The following is a 24,045-nucleotide window of genomic DNA, read 5'->3' on the forward strand; positions in this document are numbered from 1 at the left end:
CTCCTTCTTAACTTGTTAGCACTCTGGGGGTGGGGGTCATCAGAGAAAGGGACAAAAGTGCAGGATGACAGATCTGACAATTACCAGGCACCAGCTGTATACATTACACATGCCATCTCCTTTAATCTGCACCACGACCCCAAGCTGTGGTGTGGAGTTCAGCGCTCTCCTTAGACCCATTTCACAGGTGAGCAAACTGAGGCCTCCAGGAAGTCCCGTGAGCATGGTTTGGCAGTGGTGTGGCAGAGGGAGGGACTATTTACTAGGTCCTAAGCGTTGGTTGTGCATTGGTTTACTTAACCCTCAACAACACTATGAGGTAGGTCCTGTTTATACTGGTCTTTTTAAAGGAGGAAACAAAAAGACTCAGAGTTAGGGAAGGAGGTCCCTTAATCAACGAACAGCACAGGGGAGATTTGAAGTGAGGTTTAGTGCAGAAATAGTGGGCCAGGGCTGGGCCAGGAAGGGCACAACAGCTATTAAGAGAAGGGGTCCCCCAGGGGGAGGGAGTTGGGAAGTCCCTCTCTAGTGCACCCCATCTTGGATTCTGACACGGGCACTTCTGTGGCATCCTTCGTTCCCTACCTGCTGCCTCAGGCCTCAGCAGGCAGGCACTCAGGCGCCCCTGGGCAGGCCTCTGAGACGTGCATTCACTTTGCAACATGAGCTTATGGGCACCTTCTCCTAGTGTCGCCTGAGGCTACTGCATTAGTTACTCCCTCCCCATTCCCGTCTGCAGTGAAGTTCCTTCCCTGGCAAGGTCCAAGCCCCGGGCTTCTGCACAAGCCTCCTGAATGCCATGTCCAAGCACGGAAGGGTTGTATCGCCAGCCCAAGATCACCCAGCAGAGCAGGAGACATGGTCCAGCTTTTGGGCCTTGGGCCCCCCTTCCCAATTCAGCCTCCTGGCTGTCACAAGAGCCTGTGCCATGCTTCAGTGTAACACATGGAGAGGAGGCTGAGACCCCCAGGGCCCAGCAAAGCCAAGGGCAAGGTCCACTCTGGTGCCCGTGAAAGCTGGAACTGAGGTCACTGGTTCCAGGATTTCTGCTGCTCTTTGGGTCCTCAGGCCACCTGGGTCAGTCGCAGGCACCATGTCATAGAATGACATGGGGGTCCTCAGGTGCTTCGAAGGCCATGCCTGCCCCTCATTTCTGCCTGTACTCCAGAGTGTCCTCTGCCGAAGTCGCCACAAGTGCCGGGCTGACACCTTGATGGCCCCAAGGCCCCTGGAACAACTGTGGGAAGAGAAAAGTGGGGCAGGTGGTCATGGCTGCCAGGGGTCCCACCCCACGGTGCAGACACAGGAACAGAGGCCCGAGGGGCAGCACTGGAGCCGGGGAGGGGTGGCTGTACCAGAAGCGGCAGAATGAACCAGGGCAGCACCCAGAGGCCGGGGTTCGGCCACTGGCTGACTGCAAAAACCTGGGCCACTCTGGGCCCGTTTCCTCACCTGTGAAATAAGAAAAGTAACAAGGGGCTGGCTTGGAGAATCAGAACTGAAGTGGGGTTTTGACTTAAGCAAGCATGTTGCCACGTGCCCTCAGGCCTTAGATGGGGGGCATCACACACACCGTTTCCTTGGCTTCTACAGCCATTTTGCAAATAAGAAAATAGAGCGGTGGAGAGGTGACTCCACTTGCCAGGCCACATAGGAAATAAATGACAGAGTCAAGATGCAACCTGCATGGACCAACAACAGAGCTGAAGCCAGGCACCAGGAGAGATGACAATGGAGCTCAGAGGTCCCTGTCCCCTCCCCTCCACCCCCCAGGTGAACAGAGGTGGGTAGAGGCAACCCACCCCTTTGGGAAAACCGTCCATCCCTTCTGGCTCATCTGTCACTTACTCTTTGCTCTCAGCACAGTCCAGTGGAGGGGCCAGCTTGAAGCAGGTGGTGCCCAGCAGGTCCAAAAGCACGTTGGCACCTGTGGGTGGGCTGTGGTGCCTCAGGAATCGTGCTAGTCTGAGGGCAGAGGCAGGCTTATGCTGGGGCAAGGCCCTGCCAGCCAGTGCTCCTTCCCGGTGCCCACCCCCAAGGGTCCAAGCAGGCCTCACCGGTGCGTGCAGCTGCAGAGGAAGAGGGGCTCTGGGGCACTATTGAGTAGCTGGAACTTGGTCTCCTGGGGCCCGATCTGATGTTCACACTGGTCCAGGTGGCGGAAGCCTTGGCAGGCCTGGCGGGTACCTGGGGGCGGTGTGGTGGTGAGGGGAGCCCAGTGCCCCAGAGCAGCTCCACTGATACCCACTGCCACCCACGCACAGGCTCCTTCCATCTCATGCCTGGGTGCCCTCACGGTGCCACACATGCGGGGCACACACAGCAGCGCTGCAGTGGTGGAGGTCCGGAGTGCAGAGGGCGGTCAGGAAAGACTTCCTGGAGGCAGAGGCTGCTGAGCAGAGGCTGAGGGGAAAAAAGAGGAGGGGAGAGTGCCCCAAGCAGAAGGCACAGCACGCGCAAAGGCCCAGAGGCGGGAGAGAGCAAGCTGCTTTTGAGGAACCAAATGACAGTAAAGTTTACTTGTGGAAGTAAAGTTTAGACAGAGGGGTATGGTCTGCAGAGCCAGTGCCCGAGGGCCCCAGGGTGATGGGACATTGTCAGCTGAGGTAAGAGGAGCCATGGTGGGGGCTCAGAGGGGAGGGACATTGTCAAGTCTGGAGCAAACAAAAATCCCTCTACTGCGGCATGGTTTGGTGGGAGAAGCTGGGAGAGCCCGGGAGGAGTTTGGAGCAGGAAAGGAAGTAACATAGGGCCCCCACACATGCACAGAGGCAGGGGCACCTCCTCATATCAGGAACCCCCAGGGTTAGGTTCTGAGCTCACCCTGAGGTTTTAGGACACCTTGTGGCCCCTGAAGGCCCGAATGGGTGACATCCAGCCCGGCTGTGGGAGCCACATCAGGCATAGGGGAGGTCATGGTGGCCCAGAGGGCTGTGGCATTGTCTTTGCTGGGGTGCTGGGACCCTTCTTGCTGTGGTGGCCACTTCTGAGGGTGCTGCTTCTGTTGTGACTTGCTGGGAGCTGGACTCTGGGGGTTAGGAGCCAGAGGAATGGCTGGGGAGCTCCAGGAGGCATTGTAGGGGGTCTTGGGCTGGAGGCGGGCGAAGGGTATGGAGCCATACATTCTACACCTAGGAGGTGGCGATTAATGGCAATTGGTAACCCAGAATCCTCCCTTCCAAAAGCCTCCCAGGTTCAACTCCACGGAGACCAAGCCTCTGTCAGCACCCTCCCTCATCCCGCTGGGTGGTATGGGGCACCCAAGGAGGGGCAACATCCTGGCCCTGCCCTGAGGAGAGGACGGAGAGGATGAGACATTATTCCCTGGAGGACAGACGTACAGCTTCCCCCCCGGGAAAGGGCTCAAAGCGGGCAGCTACGTACCCGCCCCACCAGTACCAGGCCACGCACGCCTCCTGCTCCTCCAGCACAAAGCAGGGGATCTCCAGCACATTGAAGAAAGCCACGCCCACAATATCCGAGATGGAGTCCCGCTGCTTCTGCAGGCACTGCTGGAACCTGCCCCAGAGCCAGCACTCAGGTCCCTGGACCACAGAGAGCCACCTGGCTCCCCCCCAAGCCCACCTGCCCACTACCAGCCATGTGGTCTGGGGTCCAAGACTTCCTTCTCCACTCAGGCCTCAGCTTTCCCACCTGCACAGTGGGTTCCAGCCTGTCTGGTCCCTTAAGATTCACATGAACCAGAGTCTCCACACCCAGGAACTGCACAACTCCGCCCCACCCCTGTGCCCCCTGCCCCCTACCAACCTGGCATCACAGTCACAGTGAGAGATGGTGTGGAATCGGTAGTTTCGGATGCCATAGTCGTACTGAAAAGGCGAGATGGTGTGTGGGCAGCGGTCGTGTTCCCGGCAGCAGAGATCAGGGCCCCGGAAGACCCCTGCAGGGAGCAGAGGGGGCACCAGCTCAGCAGGGCCCTGGGTACCACACCAGCTACGCCCATCTGACATCGGGGCCAGAGACCTGGTTCTCACCCCAGCCCTGGGTGGCTTCAGGCCACTCACCGGGCTTCTGTGAGACTCACACTTTCGAAGCTGAAGGAGGGCACTCAGGCACAGCCTCTGCTGGGCAACTCAAAAGCAGGCCAGCCTACCCAGGAGCCCTTGCCCACGGAAAGATCTTCCCAGGAGGAGTCTGGAGGCAGGCCCAAGCTCACGCCCAGACACAACTATGAGGCCACGAATGTGTGTGGAATGGAATGACAAACAGGCAGGCGGAACCTTTCTTGCTGGCTTGCTGAAGCGTTGTCAGGGTGCCAACCTGCCCCGGCTCAGGTGCCAAGTCCTCCCCCAGCACCCCACGCATACGCACAGACAGCTGTGCTGAGACTGCAAAAGCAGCCATTTGTTTTTCACCGTCTGAGCAACAGCGCCTTTTACCGAAGCTTCCCCACGTGCCCAGCACGTCCCCGCCCAAGCTCATGGCAGCCCTGCAGGAACGGTGTCACTTCCAGTGTCCGGGTGAGGAAACTGAGGTTCAGAGAGCATGAATGTGCCAAACTGGTATTTGAACCCAGGACTTTGGGTCTCATCCTCCACTCCACTGGGCACTCTGTGCTCCTAAAGCCTCCTCGGAGGACATCGCTTTTTGGCTCAACTGACTCCGAATCCACCCCAACCTGCCCTGTCCCTCAGTTGGTGACTACTGGTGACTCCCAGGCGTGAGCAGGACCTTTTCCATCTATGACCTCACTGAAGCATCCCACGATGAGGCTTGTGGCCACCCTTATTTTACAGATAAGGACATGGAAGTTCACAGTGTTAAGCCACCCCCACCCCCAAGGACTCACAGCCTGGGGGAGTGGAGGCCAGGGTGAAAGGCTGAACCTCAGCCACCAAGCCCACACCCGCTCGGCTCACCCAGTTCCGTAGAGTTCCCGGCGGAGTCGCCGACTCCGCACCACAGCGTGCCGGGCATGGTCCAGCCTCTCTTCGCCCGCTGGCGCGCTACGCGGGATGTTCCGCTCTGCCGTGCTGCTCGCTTCGCCCTCGCTGCTGCTGCACTCTCCTCAGTCCGTCGGCAGGCCCCCCACCGACTCCGGAGGGTGGCCAGGGCTCTCTGCAGCTCAGGTCCAGGGGTGTGGATGAAGAAGCCCTGGGTGATCTCGCCGGCACAGAGGGCCCTGAAAGCTGCGGTGAGCTCTGGCTCGTCCTGCCGGCTACATGCCTGCAGCCTCCCGTGCCCATCCCAGTGGGCATGGAACAGGGCCGGTCCTTGGGCATCTGTGCCCAGGAAGCTTAGGGACCCCAAGGGGCTGCCAGGGGTGGGCCTGGCCAAGTGACAGGAGGTGTTGTACCAGTGGAGGGCAGAAGAGGCCCCCAGAGCAGCCCTCGGGAAGCTCAGCACCCCCAGCAGCACTCCCAGAATCCCGATTCCACCCTGGCCCATCCCCATCAGGCAAAGCCCCCGGGACAGGACGCCCATCCCTGACAGCCCATGAGGCAGCAGCTCAGAAGCCCAGCGGAAACAGTGCCCGGCAGACCCGATGCTGCAGGGCCAATGAGTGGCGTTTTGGGAGGAGTAGGAAGGAGGCTGGAGTGTGGGGTGATCACAAGCTTGTAACTGAATCCACCAGCTGGGCAGGACACTGATTGGCTGGGAGTGCACTTGCCGAGGCCCACGCCCCCACTCACCCTACTTTTCTCATTCCCACCCTGTCACCTGCTGCCGGCCCCACCTGGGTGGGGACTATGGGAGCCAAACCCTTGGGCCTTGGGGACGGGGCTGGGGCGGGGGGAGGGAGGGTTAGGAGAGTTCTATATCTCCCCAGGGAGGGAAGATGGCTCAGGGGCTCAGAGGAGGCTCCTAGAACGCATCCTCATCTTCCTTCCCCAGTAAGTGGCTGCCACACGCCCCGCCTCCCTGAAGCTGGCAGGGTGCCATGGGTCTCGGCCACAATTGGGTGAAAGAGGTGAGGGCAGGACTGAGGCTCTGTGTCCACCCACCCCGAACTTCTGGGAAGGGGAGGCTCTGGGGAAAGGGGGCAGCTGTGCCCTGGCCCCCTAATCCCTCCTGTCTCCTCCATCCCTCACTCTCTCCGTCTTTCTCTCTCTGGCTCTAACTCTCCATCTTATTTTCTCTCTCCATTTCTTTCGTATCTTTCTCTCTCACTCTTCTTTCCCTGTCCCTCCATTTCATTCTCTCCCTCTCCCTCCTTAGTTTTTCTCCACCCTCTCTCATCTTCTCCCCCTTTCTTCTCAGTTTTCCTCTTTCTGTTTCTTTGTGTCTTTAGATTCTCCCTCTCATTCATTCCACTTATCTCTCAAATTTCTCTCTGTTCTTTCTCTGTGTGTATCTGCCTCTCCAAATTCTTCTCTCTCCCATCTTTCTCAATCTGCTCTCCCCCTCCACACCCTGACCCCGGCCCAGGACCTGGCGTACCCCGCCCTTTCCTGTACACATTTCCCCAGCCGTGACTTCATCTGGTGCTCACAACCCCTGCTCCTCCTGGGCAAACAGGCAGGGTAGGGCTTTTCATCCCACTGCTGAGATGGATGGATGGGCCCTGGGAGAAGTGATTTGCCGAGAGTCACAGAATGGATGGGAGGAAGCCAGGCCAGACTAGCCCTGGAGTGTGGGGAGGGCCTTCCCTGGTCCCAGAAGATTTTTGGCTCCTCCCTGCCCCCCTGCCAGACTCCCTACCAAAGGGCCTTCCTTCCCACTGCCTGAAGCGTACCCTCCCTCTGCCCCTTGGTGCTGGCCCTCCCCGTCCCACCAGAAGGCTCTGCAGCTCTCTGCCAGGAGAATGGTGCGGGCAGTGCCCAGCTCCAGCACATTCTGTATTCATTCAAAAACAAATAGTAACTGAGTGTTTACTATGTGCCAGGCACAGGACAAGACCCTGGCCAGAGAGAGAGGAAGGGAAGGGCAACAGAGCATGCTCAAGACTTGGATAAAGAGAAAACTCATCCCCTGGGTCTGGCAGCCCAGAGGAGCCAGGGCTGGGTGTCAGTTGGGTCCTCTAGGAAGCCACAACCAAGACTAAGGAGTACAAGAGATTTACTGCGGGAAATGCCTATGAAAGATAAAGAGGGAGAAAACAGGAGTGGGCAAGGAAAGCCTTCAAGCTGTTGCAGGTCTGACATCTGTGAGGGCAGAGGAGAAGGGAAGGGGGCCTGCACAGGAAGAGCCTCACACTGCAGTGCTTCTCCGAGAAAATCTCAGCGCCAACAGGGAATTCCGGTGCAAAGACTGCCCTTCCAAGAGCCGCTGCTGGGCAGAAATGGCCAGGCCCTAGTGCCCTGGCTGAGCACAGTCATTGGTCAGGGGCTGCCCAGGAAGACAGTGGTACCCGCTCTGGTGCTGCTGTGGATGCTGATGGCTGCCACACGTGGGAACTTAGCACCCATTGGTCTGAGGCAGCCTCTGCTGCAGAACAGGAGAGGAAACCCAATGGGGCAGGTGGAATCTGGCATCTGGGAAGGAGATGCCAGGGCTAAGGAGTAAGAATCTATGTGTACAGGATTTCCAGGGAGGAGTTCAGCCCCTAACACACCTGGTGTAAACACAGCCCAGCCCTAGGTCTGAGACAATAAACACAGACCCAACTATGTCTAAAATGAGACATCTCGGTAGATAGGAAGAAACATATTAGATTCAACTTAACAGCTTATTAAACCAGGAATGGAAGCCCTGGTTGGTGTGGCTCGGTGGACTGAGTGCCAGCCTACAAACCAATGGGTCGCAGGTTTGATTCCCAGACCAGGGCACATGCCTAGGGTGGAGGCCAGGTCCCCAGTAGGGGGCGAGCGAGAGGCAACCACACATTGATGTTTCTCTCCCTGTCTTTCTTCCTCCCTTCCCCTCTCTAAAAATAAGTAAATAAAATCTTTTTAAAAAATAAAGTAGGAATAGAAGAGAGAAACAGATGGAAATCAGAGATTACAGGACTCACTCCCCATAACAGCAGCACCGGAAGCTGTGGTGGTTTAAAGGTGCACAGAGTCTCTGATACTTGCTCCTTTTAGTGGTGGACATTGTCCCCTTTCCCCTTCAGTGTGACTCAGTCCCTTGCTTCTAACAAATAAAAAGTGGCAGAAGTGAGGTAACCTCTGAGACTAAGCCATAAAAAGCACTATGCCTTCCTGTTTGCTCTCTCTTGTTCCGGGGAAGCCAGCCAACACACACGAGGGTACTCGACAGCCCTGCGAAGAGGCCAAGGCGATGAGGAACTGAAGCCGTCTGTCAATGGCCAAGTGGGAGACACACTTGGAAGCAGACCCTTCAGCCCGACCAAGCCTTCAAACAAGTGCAGTGCCATCTGACCACTTTGAACAAAAAGCTTTATTGAGATATAATTCACATACTATACAATTCACTCCTTTAAAGTGTACAATTTATACAACTCTTAAACATGTCTGAGTGCTCAAAAATAAAGTGTACAATATAGTGTTTCAGTGTGTTTATAGTTGTGCAGCCACCACCACTACCTAATTCCAGGGCATTTTCATCACTCGAAAAAGAAATCCTGTGACCGATAACAGTCATTCCGCCTTTGCCCCAACTCCTAGCCCCAGGTGCCCACTAATCCACTGCATGTCTCCATAGCATTGCTTGTCCCGGACATTTCATATAAATGGAGCCACACAGTACATGATCCTTTGGTGCCCGGCTTCTTTCACTTAGCATCATGTTTTCAAGGTTCACCTGCATTGTAGCAGGTGTCGGTACTGCATTCCATTTTATGACTGTATAATATTCCACCGTATGAATAAACCACATTTATCCACTTGGGCTATTTCTACTTTAGGGCTATAAACATTCATGTAAAAGCTTCTGTGTGAACATATGTCTTCATCTGTCCTCAGCACATACCTAGGGGTGGAACTGCGGGGGCACCTTTGTCTCTAACCATGTGAGGAGCTGCCCGACTGTTTCCATGCAGCCGCACCATTTTACCGAGGATATGTTCATTGCTTTTAGGGAGAGAGAGAAACATCTATCAGTTGCCTCCTACTTGTGCCCCAATCAGGGATCGAACCTGTAACCTAGGTGTGTGCCCTGACCAGTAGTAGAATCCTCAAACTTTTGGTGCAGAGGACAACATTCCAACCAACTGAGCCACTCAGCCAGGGGCCACTGTGGTTTTAATTTGCATTTCTCTGAGGATTAGTAACGCGGAGCATCTTTGCATACATCTCTTGGCCATCTGTATGAACTCTTTGGAGAAATGTCTGTTCAGGTGCCCAGAGCAGCCCCTTATGCCCAGACCAGGCAGATGAAAGCAGAAAGGCCCATGGGACAGCAGGGTGGGCCATGCTGGTGGCTCTCAGAATTTAGTCCAGCCTCTGCTGCCACCTAGTGGCCACCCAAAGCCAGCGCCTCCTAGAGAGACTCCTGAAAGAGGAAGGCTCTTTGCTCCTTTCCTGGTCCCTTCTTGCACCTGCTTCGTCTTTCTGGTCTGGGCTCTACCCTCTGACTCACTGTATGATACTGACAAGCCCTCTTCCTCTCTGGCTCTCAGTTTTCTGTCTTGGAATAAGGGTTCTCCAAATAACAATAGCCCTGATCTTTCCAAACAGCAAGTCCAGCCAGTCTGCCCATCCCTCCCCTGGCCATCAGGTTGAAGCCTGTCATGACTTGCAGGATCTGAGCCTGGCTGACGTCACCAGCTCCCACTTCTCTGCTGCAGCCACACAGAGCTACTCTTACTTCCTCGATCGCCAGGCCCTCTTAAGGCCTTTGTACACGTTGCTCGCTTCACCTACAACTCTTCCCTCTCCACCTGGTTTGTTCCTACTCATCCGTCAAGTGTCAGTTTAATCACCTCCTACAGGAAGTCCTCTTCCCTGACACCCCCAATCCAGGATGGCCAGGGATACTTCAGGTCCCCACTGAGGACTGATTGAAATCTTAAAGGGGATGTGACCCTGGAAGAGGTCAAATAGCGTTCATTCAGGCAGGGGGCTGGTGTAGGACGGACACTGTGGGGAGCCATGAGCTCAGAGTTCAAACTGACCTAATTTCCCACCGCATTCTACCATAGCTGGGCAATGTAAACATCAGCCAATGACTCCACTTCCCTGAGTCCCTACTTTACAGGTGAATTAATCAGATTCTGTCTACCCCAGTGCTAAACAAAAGAACTCTAATGTGAGCCACAGAGGTCATTCTGATTTTTCTAGTCACAGTTTAAAAAGTAAAAGAAACCACCCTGGCTGGTGTGGCTCAGTGGATTGAGCACCAGCCTGAAAACTGAAAGGTCACTGGTTTGATTCCCAGTCAGGGTACATGCCTGGGCTGTGGGCCAGGTCACCAGCTGTGGGCATGCAAGAAGCAACCGATCAACGTTTCTCTCGCACATCAGTGTTTCTCTTCCTCTCTTTCTCCCTTCCTTCTCCTCTCTCTAAAAAACACATTAAAAAATCTTTAAAAAAAAAGTACAAGAAACAGGTGAACCCTGGCCAGGTAGCTCAGTTAGTTACGAGAGTTGTCCCATGCGCCAAGGTTGCATGTGCAATCTGCAGTCGGGGCACATACAGGTAGCCACCGGTGAATGCATAAATAAGTGGAACAAAAAAAAAAATCAATGTTTTCTTTCTCTCTAAAAAAGAAACAGGTAAAATAAATTTTAATAAGCTATTATAAATAATCCATGTGTAAACTATTATTCCAACGTGTAATGAATATTTTAAAATTATTAATGAGCTACTTTACATTTTCTTTTTATACCAAGTCTTTGAAATCTGAAGAGTATTTCATACTTAACGCCCATCTCAATTCAGATTCCGCGTTCCCAGCACTCAGCATCCACCTGAGGCTAAAGTCCACTGTACTGGACAGTGCAGCTCTGTGTCTTTATCTGTGTGATGGTTACATGGTGGGTATGTAAAAATTCATGGAGCCAAACAAGGAAGACTGACCTTTTTGTATGCAAATTACAAGTCTTGAGAAAAAGAGTTCATTTCCAGGTTTCTGGCCTGAACATGGGTGGACAATAAGTGGGGGAATTTGCTGGTATGGAGGAGGCTGAATGTGAACAGATGAGGTGCAAAGTGGGGAAAGTCTGAGAGTCTGAGGATCTTTGTCCCTTAGGTTTTCGTTGTTCTGAGCAAGTTTCCAGTGGTCAGATCAGAAGCTGTGCGGACCTTGGCTGCCCCCTGGTGGCCAGGAGGCAGGTGGCAGGCACCGGTTGCCCTTGGTACCTAGGCCGGCCTTCTCCCCAAGACCTTAAGAGGGCACTGCACTGTCATTCAGACTTCTTTTCTGGACCCCAGTCCTAAATTCTGCCGGTCCTGGCTGTGGCAGCCATGGGCGTCCCCTCTTCTAGATTAGCAAAAATAAGTCACTGAGGTATGTGTGGATTTCAGATAAACAACGAATACTTTTTTAGTATAAGAACGTCACATTTTTTGTGCCTGTGAAATTCGATTTCACCAGGTGTCCTGTATTTTATTTGGCCACCCAACTTCTAGCTCATCCTCCAGGACTCAGAGCACGAAATCCAGCTCTCCCTCCTTGGTGTGTGGCACTGACCATGTTTCTTCACCTCTCTGAGCTTCACCTTCCTCCTCTGTAACGCGGCCAAAAATTCTTCCCTCAATGACCTATTAAAAGGACTCACTGAGAAAAACATAAGAAAAAGATCTCCCCATAATTCCTGGCACATGGTAAGCCCTAAGCAAACATTCCTTCCCTCCTGGGGCCACACAGGTGCAGGGCAGAGACAGGCTGCTCGAGGAGTGCCCTGCCTCCTTCCCCACACTACCCAAGGGAGGGACCCATAAATGCTTAATGCCTTCCAGATTTTCCTCTCCTTCACCAGTTTTCCCCTTCCCTGGTTTTCTAGGTTTTTGTCCATGCCCCAGCTGTGTAGGGAATATCCTAGAGTCCTCTGGGGGAAGACTAATTCCCAGGAATGGGGTCCTCCTGACCCAGCTCTTAGAAAATTCCAGAATATGGCCCTCATACCACCATGTCTCTAAACAAATAATCCTACCCAGACTCGAACCTAGGAAGTCAGGCTGGTTCACTCTGCTCCTGACCCAAGCCAGACCCTGCCCTTGGCCAGCAGGGCCACCATGCGGACAGTGCCCTGGGCTAGGCCCCAGTGGGAGGCAGGATTAACGGACCCTGAGCTGTCCTGGAGCAGGGAGCTTGGTGGCAGTGGGCTCAGGCTAACCCTGGGACCCACACACAGAATGAAAGGAACCTGAGGCCCAGGGCTTAGGTAACGTGCCTGAAGGTGCACAGCAAGGATCTGCACATTTGCCCCAGGCTGGGGAACCAGTGAGGCCATGCTCCTGACTCCTCTCTTCCATGGAAAGGTTGGGGTTGAGGAGAATTTGGGGGTGCTTCTTCTGACTTATTCTCCCCTCTGCATGCATGGTCTCCCTCTCTGATTTTCCTATACCCAAAAGGGCAGACTAACCCCAATGGGGGGTGGGAACAGCCCAGATCAAGACCTTGCTTCCTTAACCCTCCCTCAAATCGCCTAACACAAGCCCAAATCCAAAATGTCTGTTCTAACACTCTGCTACTGAGATACCCCAATCACAGTCCCTTCAACCCCATGTCAGGTGAGGAGACTGGAGGAAAAAGTGATGCCACCTCCTCACCACCTGCCAGAGCTGGGCTGGTTCCTGGGATCTTCTCTCCCTGCATTGAACAGAGGAGAAAACTGGCCCAGGGAAGGGCAGGAACCTGTGGGTCTAACAGATCAAACAGGCCAGAAGGTCCTGCAGATTCCTTGTCTCTCCTCACTTGGCAGATATACACCTGAGGCCTCAGGTCTTTAGTCACGCCCCTCTCCCACACAGTAACCTGCCCGTTCCCAGTATTCAACCTTCCCCTCCCCCAAACCCTTGACTCGGGTCCCTGTTCCCTCTGAATGAAGCTCTGCAACGGCCTCCCACTTCTCTTGTGCTTCTAATCTCCACCACTCTCCTCTGCACTCTGGCGAAGGTCTGAACGCCTCTGCATGGACTCCCACACCCCACTACCCTAGACGTTTCCTTCCTTTCCAGCTCCATCCCCGCCTCCATCCCTTCTCAGACCCCACCCTCTGGCCCAGGGTGGCAAGCAGCATTTCAACAGGAGCAGGTTTTCCAGGCAGATTCATCTTGAGACTGATTCTTACCAGCTGTGTGGCCTTGAGTATGTTGCTTAATTTCTCTGGGCCTCTTGTTCCTCATATACAATTATTTGCTTCACCATTTGGGGTGAGGGCGAAATTGCATAAAGCCCCATGGCACATTAATAAACATTCAATAAATAGTAGCTGTCATTCTTAGTATTAGCATTAGAGGAGTAAGTGGGGGTGGGGCAGGAGGAAGGTTAGGGCTATTTAAATGAGAACCCTTCAGATGCTCAGAGCAATCAGAGACAGAAATCAGAACATTTCTAGTTATTTTATTCTTTCCCACTGGAATGGTTCCCCCCACCAGCACAATTTGTTGCAGACATCAGACATCAAATAATATGGAATCCATGCTGGGTTCTAGCAGGAGAAACGCAAACACCACAAAGAGAGCTTCTGAGGTCTGTAAGTGCGTCAGTGTGCTAAGGCAGAGAAGGTATTACTTGATACATTTTTGAAGCTGACGTTCTTCAAGTTGGTTAGTTCCAATTCTGTTACTTCTTGATAACGTTTTTAGTAACAAGAACATGAAGAAATAAACAGTGCCGGTTTCCTAACATTAAGGCTTCAGGAATGTGATTATCTCTTTCCCAAAGAGACCATGAGAATAATTTCATTTCTGATGAAGGAAAAGTTGACCTCTCACTTTAGTCTGCCTTATAAACCCAACAAAAGGAGCAAAGGGGAATATAATCAGCAAGTTTGTCTTAACTGAAGCTTATGGCTTCAATGTTTTTTCATAGTGATGGTACTCTCTGACTTGTTTGAAGGAGGTAATAGCTCAAGCAGTAATTTTTGAAAGTATACTGAGAGCTAACTCAGTGCTAAGCCTGTTCTGTATCCTTACAATAAATCTTTTCTTTTTACCAGACAAGGAAACAGAGGCTTCTGTAAGTGTCTAAAGTCACATAACTAGTGAGCAGGGGCACTTTCAATGTCCTCCAATTAAAGACCTCCAGGAACACACCTGTGGTTGAACAAGTTGAGCAAGTTGGGTTTATTACTTCTTACAGTGGGGTGTGGGGAGGATGAGAACCATGAGAAATGAGGAAGCATTCCAGTAACAGAGTGTTAGAAAGAACATTATGATTTAATTTGGGGAAGAGTTAAGGAAGCAGGTTTAAAATATATATATTTTATTTATTTATTTTTAGACAGAGGAGAAAGGAAGGAGAGAGAGGGAGAGAAACATCAATATGCGGTTGCCTCTTGTGTGCCCTTACTGGGGACCCGGCCCAAAACCCAGGTATGTGCCCCAACTGGGGATCAAATCGGCAACCCTTTGTTCCAAAGGCCACTGCTTAATCCACTGAGCCACACAAGCCAGAGCAGGAAGCAGGGCTTTGATCTGGATTGGATACTGTCTATGACTGGGCATCTTGATAAATCTTACCTAGAAGGAGGGAAGATTAGACTGAGACAAAATCTGCATTGGTAAATAAGCAGCAATCTCCTTAGAAGTCAGGACAGGTAACTGTTCCTTTTTGTGGTTTGGACAATGTTCACGTGTTGTCTGGTTCAAACATGGGTATGGAAAGGTCCTGTTATTGTCTTGTTTCGTCACAGTCACAGAGTTGCTTTGTCTGATGTTGATGTTCTGTGACATTTTTCAGGTTCAGCACAACACCAAGTCCTACCTGCTAGTGCCAGACCAGCTCCTGGAACAACTTTTCTTTTTATTGGAGCCTGGACTCTAATCAATGTTGTGTAACTGGAAACAAACCTTGTATTACTCTTTGTCCTCAGGAACCTGAGAGGAGAGCTGGCAGATGAGGAATTTCACCTATGAGTTTATTTCATCTAGTACTTTCAGAACCAATCCTTAATACAATCCCTGAAATTACCGTAGGCACTTAATAAATGTTTGTTGGATTAATGAAACAATGAAGATGGGCGTCAAGGGTTCCAGAGAACAACTTATTGGTGCTGATTGCAGCTTCACCATCTGTCGATGTGTGATTGAAAAACTTAAGTGGTAAACTTATGTGAACTTCAAAGTTTTCCTTTACCAATTTGTAAAATGGAGATAATTGCCAAAACCATTCATAAGGCTGCTATAAGGATCAAATGAACCATTGTGTGAAGTGTGCTCAGTTAAGCTCAGTAAATGTCAGCTATCATTATTTTCAAGATAAGTAGTCCATTAGTTTTGTGACTGCATGTTTAATATTTTTCCCTCTGGGCATGAAAGCAAAGATCTTGAATCATCTCTTGTTGCATTGTCACTGTCTAGCACATAAATGAATATAAGTGAATTGGCTAGGACCCAGGCACTTCCCCTATTTGGGGAGTAAATTTTAATTTTTGTATCATTTCAAACACAAAGAAAAATTGCAAAAACTATGTAAGGAACTCCCATATACCCTTAACTTAGACTCACCACTTGTTTACATTTTGCCTCATTTGCTTAACCATTCTCTCTTGAGCACTCTCTAGTTCTCTCTCTCTCTCTCTCTCTCTCTCTCTATATATATATATATATATAATATATGCATCTTTTTGAGTTATTTGAAATTAAGTTGGAGACATTGTGCCCTTTTATCCCTAAATACTTCAGTGAATATTCTAAGAACAAGGACATTTTTGTAACATAACCACAATGATCAATTTTAGAAAACTTAACATTGATATAATATTCTAATCCACAATCCATATTCAAATTTCGTCACAAGTCCCAGTATTGTCCATTACATCTGTTCTCTCTCCCCTCCCCACTCCAGGATCCAATTTGGAATCACATACCAGGACACTTCCTCAGCCTTTACATGTCTTTCATGATACTGACAGTTATTTTGTCGGGTGTCCCTCGATTCTGGTTTATTCCATGCTTCCTCATGAGATTTGGGTTATGCATTTTGGATATAAATATCACAGAAGAGATGGTGTATCCTTCTCAGTACACCTTATCAGGAGGCACATGATCTCTACCTATAACTGGCGGTGTTAACTTTGATTACTTTGACTCACTTGTTCTGTGAAGTTATACCTCTGTAGAAATACTATTTTCCCTTTGTAATTATAAGTAATTCATGGGAGACAATTTCACTATGTAAAACATCGTGTTCATCTAGTTTTACCACTTATTATTGATTTTCTAACTGCATCATGTTTGTTAGTTGTCAGTCTCTCCCATTTATTTATCCACTTCTTTATTTATATCAGTAAAGACTCGTGGGTTATCATTTTGTCCAATTAGTCAAACTTTTGCTATCATTACCTATTTTGATGCTCACATTGCCCTAATTTGGCCAGCGGGATCTCCTTCGAGCTAGTTCCTGTGTCCCCTGACATATTCCCATCATTCGGATTCCCAACCTTACATTCTGATGCAACAAGATGTTCCAAGCTTACCTGGTATTTTCCCTGCCCTGACCGAGGATCTTTGAAAAGCTGACGGTTAGCCCCTATGTTTCTCCATTTCCTACACGCAGGCGGAACCTTAGAGCCTGGGACTGGGCACGGAGAACAGCGCAGCGGACCAACCTCTTCCGGTTGAGGTCGGAAGTATCTCAGAGAGGGGAGGTTTTACGTCAGGTGATCGGAGTCCGCGTAGGAGGGATCCGAGGTCCCGCCGAGGAGACTGACTGTGTCGACAGACTGGCGGAGCAGTCGACGGACGGAGAGAGTACGTCGGTCTCGGCGGCGTTAGCTGAGCAGCGGCAGGTATGTCGGGGACTGGCTGGTGAGGATGGGGGCCCAGGTAGGGGCCATCGAGGTTTAGTGGCGGGGGACCGGATTCCTCTTTCACGGGGCCCACGGGCTGCGACACCTTAGTCCAGGGTCGCAGAAACAACACGACTCGTTCTGCCCCGAGCCCTTTGCTTCAGAAGAGAGGTCGGGCTGGCGTTGTGGTCCTCCGTCCCTTGTTTACAGTTTGGGTAAACTGAGGCCCGGGGACAGGAAAAGACTCCCCACAGAGCTCTCCTTTTTCAGGCAAGGACTCGCTCTAACTCTTTCTGTCCCCGGCTCGAGGCCCCCTCTCCTGCGCTTTTAATGAGTTTACCCCAAGTGGAGAAGCCAAGGCCGGGAAGCTTTATGAACAAAGTTGGGCTTGGGATAAGGGACCCGGGTTCGAGACTTCGCCGCCAATTGTGCGTTCTGGGCCAAATCCCATCCCTGTGCTGGGCCTCAGTTTCCTCATTTGTAAAACAGGGCAGTGTTTCTCAAATTACCTTTCTCGCACCATCTGCTTTGAAATGCTCTGGAGATGCATGCTTTACCATGGGGACTCAAATAAGACCTCATTTTTAGAACCAGGGTTGGAACCTGGGAAATCGGCGTTTTGAACATATGCCTCGGGGATCCTCTACATACTGATGTTTGAAGCCACCCGATCTGAAGTGCTTTCCTGCTTTGAGCACTAGATTTGCTTTGAGGAAGCTGGAGCCTATTCGGGACCTTTGAAAGAATTCGAATGCTTATTCCAGAAAAGAGCAAATGAAGGGAACTGTCTTTAAAAACGGAAAAAATTGTCATGGTGAAGAGGGCTTCCACTTCATCTTTGGATTTGAAAGCAGCAGAAGTAGGACTAATAGGTGGATTCTACAGGAGGACAAGATTTTGATTTAATAAAAGAACCTAATGCCGGTCAGAGGTGACCAGCAATGGAATTGCCTCCAAAGGTAGTGAACTCCCTGTTGAATGAGGAATACAGGTACTGGATGGCATCCTTTTTCAACTTGAAAGTGTCTGATTCTGAGTAGTTATTTTGAATCTTTCTGATGCTGACCGACTTCTTTTTTGTGCCCTCTTCTTGATATTTCCAGCCTACATATTGTGGAAGTAAGGCGATTGGGTTTGAATGTCGTGTATCTTATGTAATTTCTTCCTGGTTGTCCTGGGAACTATTCTTTTCAAGGACTTTGGAATGGCCCATATGATAAGGGCTCTGTAAAATGTTTGTTGAATGAATAACCAAGCAGGATCCCCAGCCCATCAGTTTGTAGCTTCCTTTCATAGAACAACTTCGAAATGCCTCTGAAGACTTTGTGTGTGATCAGAAGCCAGTGAATGCTTTGGGTCACAAAAGTGAGGAGTCTCAGGCAGGAGGGTTGTTCACATCTTGAGGTTGATCAGGCTAGCCTTTCCTCCTTAGACATAAATCCCTCTTTAATCCTCTTTCCAGCACTGAGCTGTGTAGATGGTATGTCTACCAAGAGAATTTTTGCGATCTGTCAGCTAACATTCCATCCAACGTTTAAAACCAGCCCTTGTATGAACTTGACTAGCCAGTTCGTGCTCACAGGTAATCCTCAGATAGTGCTTCTAGCATACCTAGTTTTCTAGTCAAACATCAGAGCTCCTTATATTGTGATTTATAAAACCCCAAGCAGGCCGCCTTTCCAAAACCTGTTAGAATATTTGGGTTGTTCTATGGGGCAAAGATTCCATATTGTGACCCAGTTCTTCTGACATGCTTCCCAGCCCGCGCCCCCCAAAGGGCTTCCTGTCTGTATTTATCTTCCTGCCTTGAGTGTTTCCAGGATTAAAGAAAAATATTTGTGAAATGCTTATTCAGATATTATCCAGGTGCTGGGTAAAATAATTTTAAGGTGGTGGTGGTGGTTTTAAAACTCCTTAATCTGAACATTTCTTTTTTTAAAAGTACCAAATTGGCATTTACATTCTGCTTTTCAAGCCACTAGTCTGAACAGATGCTTCTGAAAAAAAGTGTTCTATGGTAATAATAAGTTTGGGGAAAGCTTCATATCATTATGCCTTTTTGGAGCTTCTCACATTAAAGGTACCGAGACATCCTGCAATAAAGAAATACGCCTAACCTAGTTTAATCTAGTGTTGCCAAACTTAATTGATGGGAAGCACTTTTAAAAAAACCGAAGCACACATGGGCAAATCCTGAACAAGAGCAGGAGTCTGCAGTCTGTGGGCTGTGGTCCAATCAGGCCCCGCTGCCTGTTTTCTCATGGCTGCGGAGCTGGGGCTGTTTTTTGCATTTTTAAATGATGGGAAATAAATCAAGGGAAGAAGAATATTTTGTGATATAGGAAAATCACATTCCAGTGTCCATAAGTAAGGTTTTTATTGGAACATAGCCATGCTCTTGAATTTACATATACTGTCTTGGGCAGCGGAGTTGAGTCGTTGCCCCAAAGAACACATAGTCCACCAACTCTAAAGTTGTTATTACACGGCGCTTTACAGAAAAACCTGCCAGCCCCTGACCTGCGTCACGTGCATTTTTGAAACTTCTTATTTTGAAATAATTTTAGACTTGCGAAAAAGAAGACACAGCTTTCCTGTATATGCTTTACCCAGTTTTTCCTAATGTTAACATTTTACATAATTATATTAAAGTTAAACAAGAAAATTAACATTAATACAGTAATAGTAGCTAATCTATAGACCTTATTCATATTTTATCACTTGTCCCACTAATGTCCTTTTTCTGTTCCAAGATCTAATCCCATTTCCCACATCGCACTTGGTTGTCAGGTCTCTTTAGTTTCTTTTAATCTGAGACTGTTCCTCAGTCTTTTTTGTCTTTCACGACTAAATTTTTGAAGAGGACTGGCTAATTATTTTGTAGAATGTCCTTCAACTTTAGGTAGAACTTACATATTGTAAAATTCACCATTTAAAAATGTACAATTCAGTATTTTTTTACTATGTTCACAAAGTTGTGCAACCATCATCACTATCTTCTTTTTTCTTTCTTTTTAAAAAGATTTTATTTATTTTTAGAGGGAGAAGAAGGGAGGGAGAGACACATCAATGTGTGGTTGCCTCTCACACGCTCCCCATGAGGGACCTGGCTGGCAACCCAGGCATGTGCCCTGACTGGGAATTGGACTGGTGACCCTTTGGTTCTCAGGCCCACGCTCAATCCACTGAGCCGCACCAGCCAGGGCCATCACCACTATGTTAATTCCAAAACATTTTCATCACCCCTAGAAGAAACCTTGTACACATTAGCAGTCATTTCCTGTCCTCCCCTCTTCCCATTCCCTAGCAACCTACATGTTGTACATGTATCAGTACTTCATTCCGTTTTAGTAAGATGCCATTGTATGGATGTACCACGTTTCATTTGTCCATTCATCACTTGATGGACATTTGGGTTATGTACGTCTTTTGGTGATTGTGAATGGTGCTGCTATGATAATTCATGTACAAGTTTTTGGACATATTTTCAGTTCTCTTGATATGTATCCCTAGGAGTGGAATTGCTGGGTCATACGGCAATTCCATGTGTAACTTTTTGAGGGATCACTGAACTGTTTTCCACAGTAGCTGCACCCATTTACATCTCCATTAGCAATATATATTAGGGCTTCTTTCATTTTCTCTACATCCTCTTCAACACTTGTTACAGTTCTTCTTAAAAATTATTTTTATATCCACTTTAGTGCATGTAAAGCAGCATCTCATTATAGTTTTTATTTGCATTTTCCTAATGACTGGTGATATTGAACATCCTTTCATGCTCATATTGGCCATCTGTATATCTTCCTTGGAGATATGTCTGTTCACTCCCTTTGCCCATTTTGTAATGGAATTATTTGTCATCATGTACAGCCTTGCACGTAAATATTCAAAGAGTTGCAGATCCCCTGATCTGAATGGAGTTGGATTTAGACATGCCGAAGCACAGAATAAGGTGTTTGTCTGAAAATGCTGACCATACAGAGCTTGGCTCAACCCCAGCCCGTGCTGACTATGCAGTGCTTGGGTGGCCATGGTCAAGTGTAAAAGGTACCATAGCATCATTGATGTGATAAGACCAGTAGGGGATCCTGCTGTTGGGGAGCTACTCTCGTGTTTGGTCAGAGCAGGGAGCAAAGGGGTCTGGTGGTTTGGAACATTTGGGACGGTGGTAGCCTTGGGCAGAGCCTGTGGTGTCAGAACTGCCAGCACCTATGCGTCTCTTGACCTCAGCATTTAACTGTAGCCGGACCATCTTGAACATACACTTTAAAAAAGTAAAGAACAGTAATTTTAACTGTGAAAGCAATAGATGCTCATTTTAGACAATACAGAATAGCTCCCTTCTTCACACACCCCAGTCATCTCTAGCGCTGGTATCTACAGACAGAGAGCCTTTATTAACAGTCACTTTATTTCCTTATCTCTCCCCCACTGGGTACATGTTGAGTGGTTGGAATCATTCACTTTACAGTTCCGTAACTTGCTTTTTTCTGTTAACATCTTAATGTTAATGCTCCATATTTTTGCCAGCCTCTTCTGTGACCTTTTGTGGAAATGTTGGTATTTTCTACCACTTTTTCTCATTGTGGTAAAACACATATAACAATAAAATGTACCATCTTAACCATTTCTAAGTGTACAGTTCAGTGATATTTAGTATATTACCACCATCTAGCTCCAGAAATCTTCATATTTTGCAAAGCTGAAACTACATACTCATTAAGTAGTAACTTCCCATTCCCTCCTCCCCCCACAATTCTACTTTCTGTCTCTATGATTTTGGCTACTCTAAGTACCTTACATACATGGAGTCCTACAGTATTTGCCTTTTTGTGAGTGGTTTATTTCACTTAGCGTAATGTCCTCAAGGTTTATTCATACTATGGCATACATCACAATTTTCGTTCTTTTTAAGGCTGAATTAGACTCTGTCGAATGCGTATACCACATTTTGCTTATCCATTCATTTGTTGATAGATACTTGGGTTGCTTCCGCATTTTGGCTATTGTGAATAATGCATATATTAACGTGGGTGTACAAATATCTCTTTGAGACCCCACTTTCAATTCTTTTGGGTATATATCCAGAAGCAGAATTGCCGGATCATATGGTAATTCAATTTTTAATTTTTGAGGACGCACCATACTGTGTTCTGCAGCAGCAGTACCATTTTACTCTCCCACCAAAATTGCACAAGTGTTCCAATTTCTCCACCTCTTTACCAACACTTGTTATTTTCTGTTTTTCTTAATAGTAGTTTCAATACTGTGATTTAGAAGATACCGGGTTGACCAAAAAGTCCATATGGTGTTTTCTGTAAAATAAAAGACATTTTTCATTTTCACCAATAACTTTATTGATTTGGATATTTTGAGTATGTCAGATATCTCCTGCGTGGTATAACGTTGATTGTTCTCAGTATCTCAATTTGATCGCTATCAACTTCAGCTGGTCTACCTGACCGTGGAGCATTGTTCAGCGAGAAATCTCCAGCACAAAACTTCACAAACCACTTTTGATGTTTTGTCAGTCACAGCACCTTCTCCAGGTGTTGCACAAATCTTTTTTTTGCATTTCAGTTGCGTTTTTACCTTTCTGGAAATAATAAGGCATAATATGCTGAGAATGTTGCATATTTCCTTCCATCCTCAATATTAAAATGGCTACACAAAAATGCACCAATTTTAATATTTTTTAAATGCATGGTAATATGACAGCTGTCACAATACAGTCTTAACAAAATTGTTTTGAATACAGTTAGAGACAGCTAAGTGCTACTAGAGTTATCTTGGGGGGGTGGGGAACCAAACAAACTTTCTGGCCAACCCAGTGTTTGGTCCTCACCACAGTTTCTGGCTCACAACTCCCAAAAACCCTTGAGATTTCCTAGATAGGTGGGTGGGTGCCTGCCAGGGGGTTGTCTTTTGTTATGCTAATAAGTGACTTATGGAAAGCTCCTGAGGATGTGAGCTGATTGCCAATGGAGCCAAGCAAATGATTACAGGGATGGAACTTTCAGTCCCACCCACCTGCCACTCCCAGGCCTGGGAGAGGGGCTGAAGACTGAGTTCGTCTGCCAATGGCTAATGACCAATGAAGCCTCCTTAAAGACCCAGAGGACAGCTTATTGGCTCTTCTTTTCGGAAAGCTGGCACATTTTGGAACCATAATGCCTTCAAGTGCCACGGTGCTGGGCCCCAAGCCAGGCCCCAGGTCACGAGGACAAAAGCTCCTTTGTTTGGGACCTCTCCCTATGAATCTCTTCCTCTGGCTGTTGATTCTTATCCTTTGATTGTCCTTTGTAATGAGTGGTAATCTGGTGAGTAAAGGCGTTTTCAGATGTTTTTTTAAGTCTGTCTAGCAAATGAATTGAACCCAAGGAGGTGGTTGTTGGAACTTCTGGTTTATAACCAGTCAGTCCCGAGTACAGGTAGGTATTCTGCATTGCAGCTCGTCGGGCAGGAACACAGCTGGGAGCTGCCGCTTGCAGCGGGTGTCTGAAGCGGGGCAGGCAGGCCGTCTTGTAGGGCTGAGTCCTTAACCTGTGGAGTCTGATGCTTGTCTCCAGGCAGCGTCAGGACTGACTTAAATTAGTGGACACTCTGGTGACATCCAGAAATTGTTGTGGGGGACCCACACCCCACATTGGCATTGGGTCCAGGAGCCCTGTCAGTAGCCATCCCAATGGATGTGAGGTGGTGCCCAATAGTTTTGATTAGCATTGCCCTAGTAATTAGGGATGTTGAGCAGCATCTTTTCATGTTATTTTTTGCCATTCGTTTATCTTTGGAAAAATGGCTATTCAAGTCCTTTGTTCATTTTTTAATCAGATTTTTTGTTGTTGGATTTTAGGAGTTCTCTAGGTGTTTTGGATATTGATCCATCAGATACATGATTTGGAAATATTTCCTTCCATTCTGTGAGTTGCCTTTTTATTTTGTTGATGGTCTTTTAATGAACAAATTTTTTTACTTTTCATGAAGTCTAATTTGTTTTTTGTTTGTTTGTTTTTTAAAGATTTTATTTATTTATTTTTTGGAGAGGAGAAAGAAGGGAGAAAGAGAGGGAAAGAAACATCAGTGTGTGGTTGCCTCTCATGTGCCCCCCACTGGGGACTTGGCCTGTAACCCCAGCATGTGCTCTGACTGGGAATCAAACCGGCAACCCCTTGATTTGCAGAGAGGCACCCAATCCACTGTTCTGTTTGATTTTTTTTTTCTTCTGTTGCCTGTTCCTTTGGTGTCATATCTAAGAAATCATTGCCAGAAGTGTAGTTTTT

The 24,045-nt window shown here is 48.6% G+C and overlaps 2 protein-coding genes across 4 annotated transcripts in view; one reads left to right on the forward strand and one right to left on the reverse strand.

Moving 5' to 3' along the window:
• Positions 1-99: 99 nt before the first annotated feature.
• On the reverse strand, positions 100-5,692 carry PLA2G3 (phospholipase A2 group III). Of its 2 annotated transcripts, XM_028528644.2 has the most exons (7): positions 4,881-5,685; positions 3,769-3,901; positions 3,385-3,519; positions 2,824-3,131; positions 2,058-2,187; positions 1,849-1,965; positions 100-1,237 (listed from the first exon to the last, which is right to left on the reverse strand). In XM_028528644.2, exons 1-7 carry the CDS (start codon positions 5,443-5,445, stop codon positions 934-936), a joined length of 1,692 nt encoding a protein of 563 aa, XP_028384445.1. In that variant the 5' UTR covers positions 5,446-5,685; the 3' UTR covers positions 100-933. The 2 variants fall into 2 exon arrangements, with proteins under 2 accessions (XP_028384445.1, XP_035869560.1); XM_036013667.1 differs by lacking the exon at positions 3,385-3,519 and having other exon boundaries at positions 4,881-5,692.
• A 10,877-nt stretch (positions 5,693-16,569) lies between these two features.
• The window catches only part of RNF185 (ring finger protein 185), a 32,737-nt gene continuing 25,261 nt past the window's right edge, over positions 16,570-24,045 (forward strand). Inside the window, exon 1 of one of the 2 annotated variants that reach the window (XM_028528030.2) lies at positions 16,570-16,762. The gene's annotated coding sequence lies outside the window, so the exon portion shown is untranslated. The remainder of the gene's footprint in view (positions 16,763-24,045) is intronic. The other variant, XM_036014577.1, reaches the window with a different exon arrangement.

The sequence above is a fragment of the Phyllostomus discolor genome, chromosome 13 (assembly GCF_004126475.2).
Source record: "Phyllostomus discolor isolate MPI-MPIP mPhyDis1 chromosome 13, mPhyDis1.pri.v3, whole genome shotgun sequence".
Classification (NCBI taxonomy): domain Eukaryota; kingdom Metazoa; phylum Chordata; class Mammalia; order Chiroptera; family Phyllostomidae; genus Phyllostomus; species Phyllostomus discolor.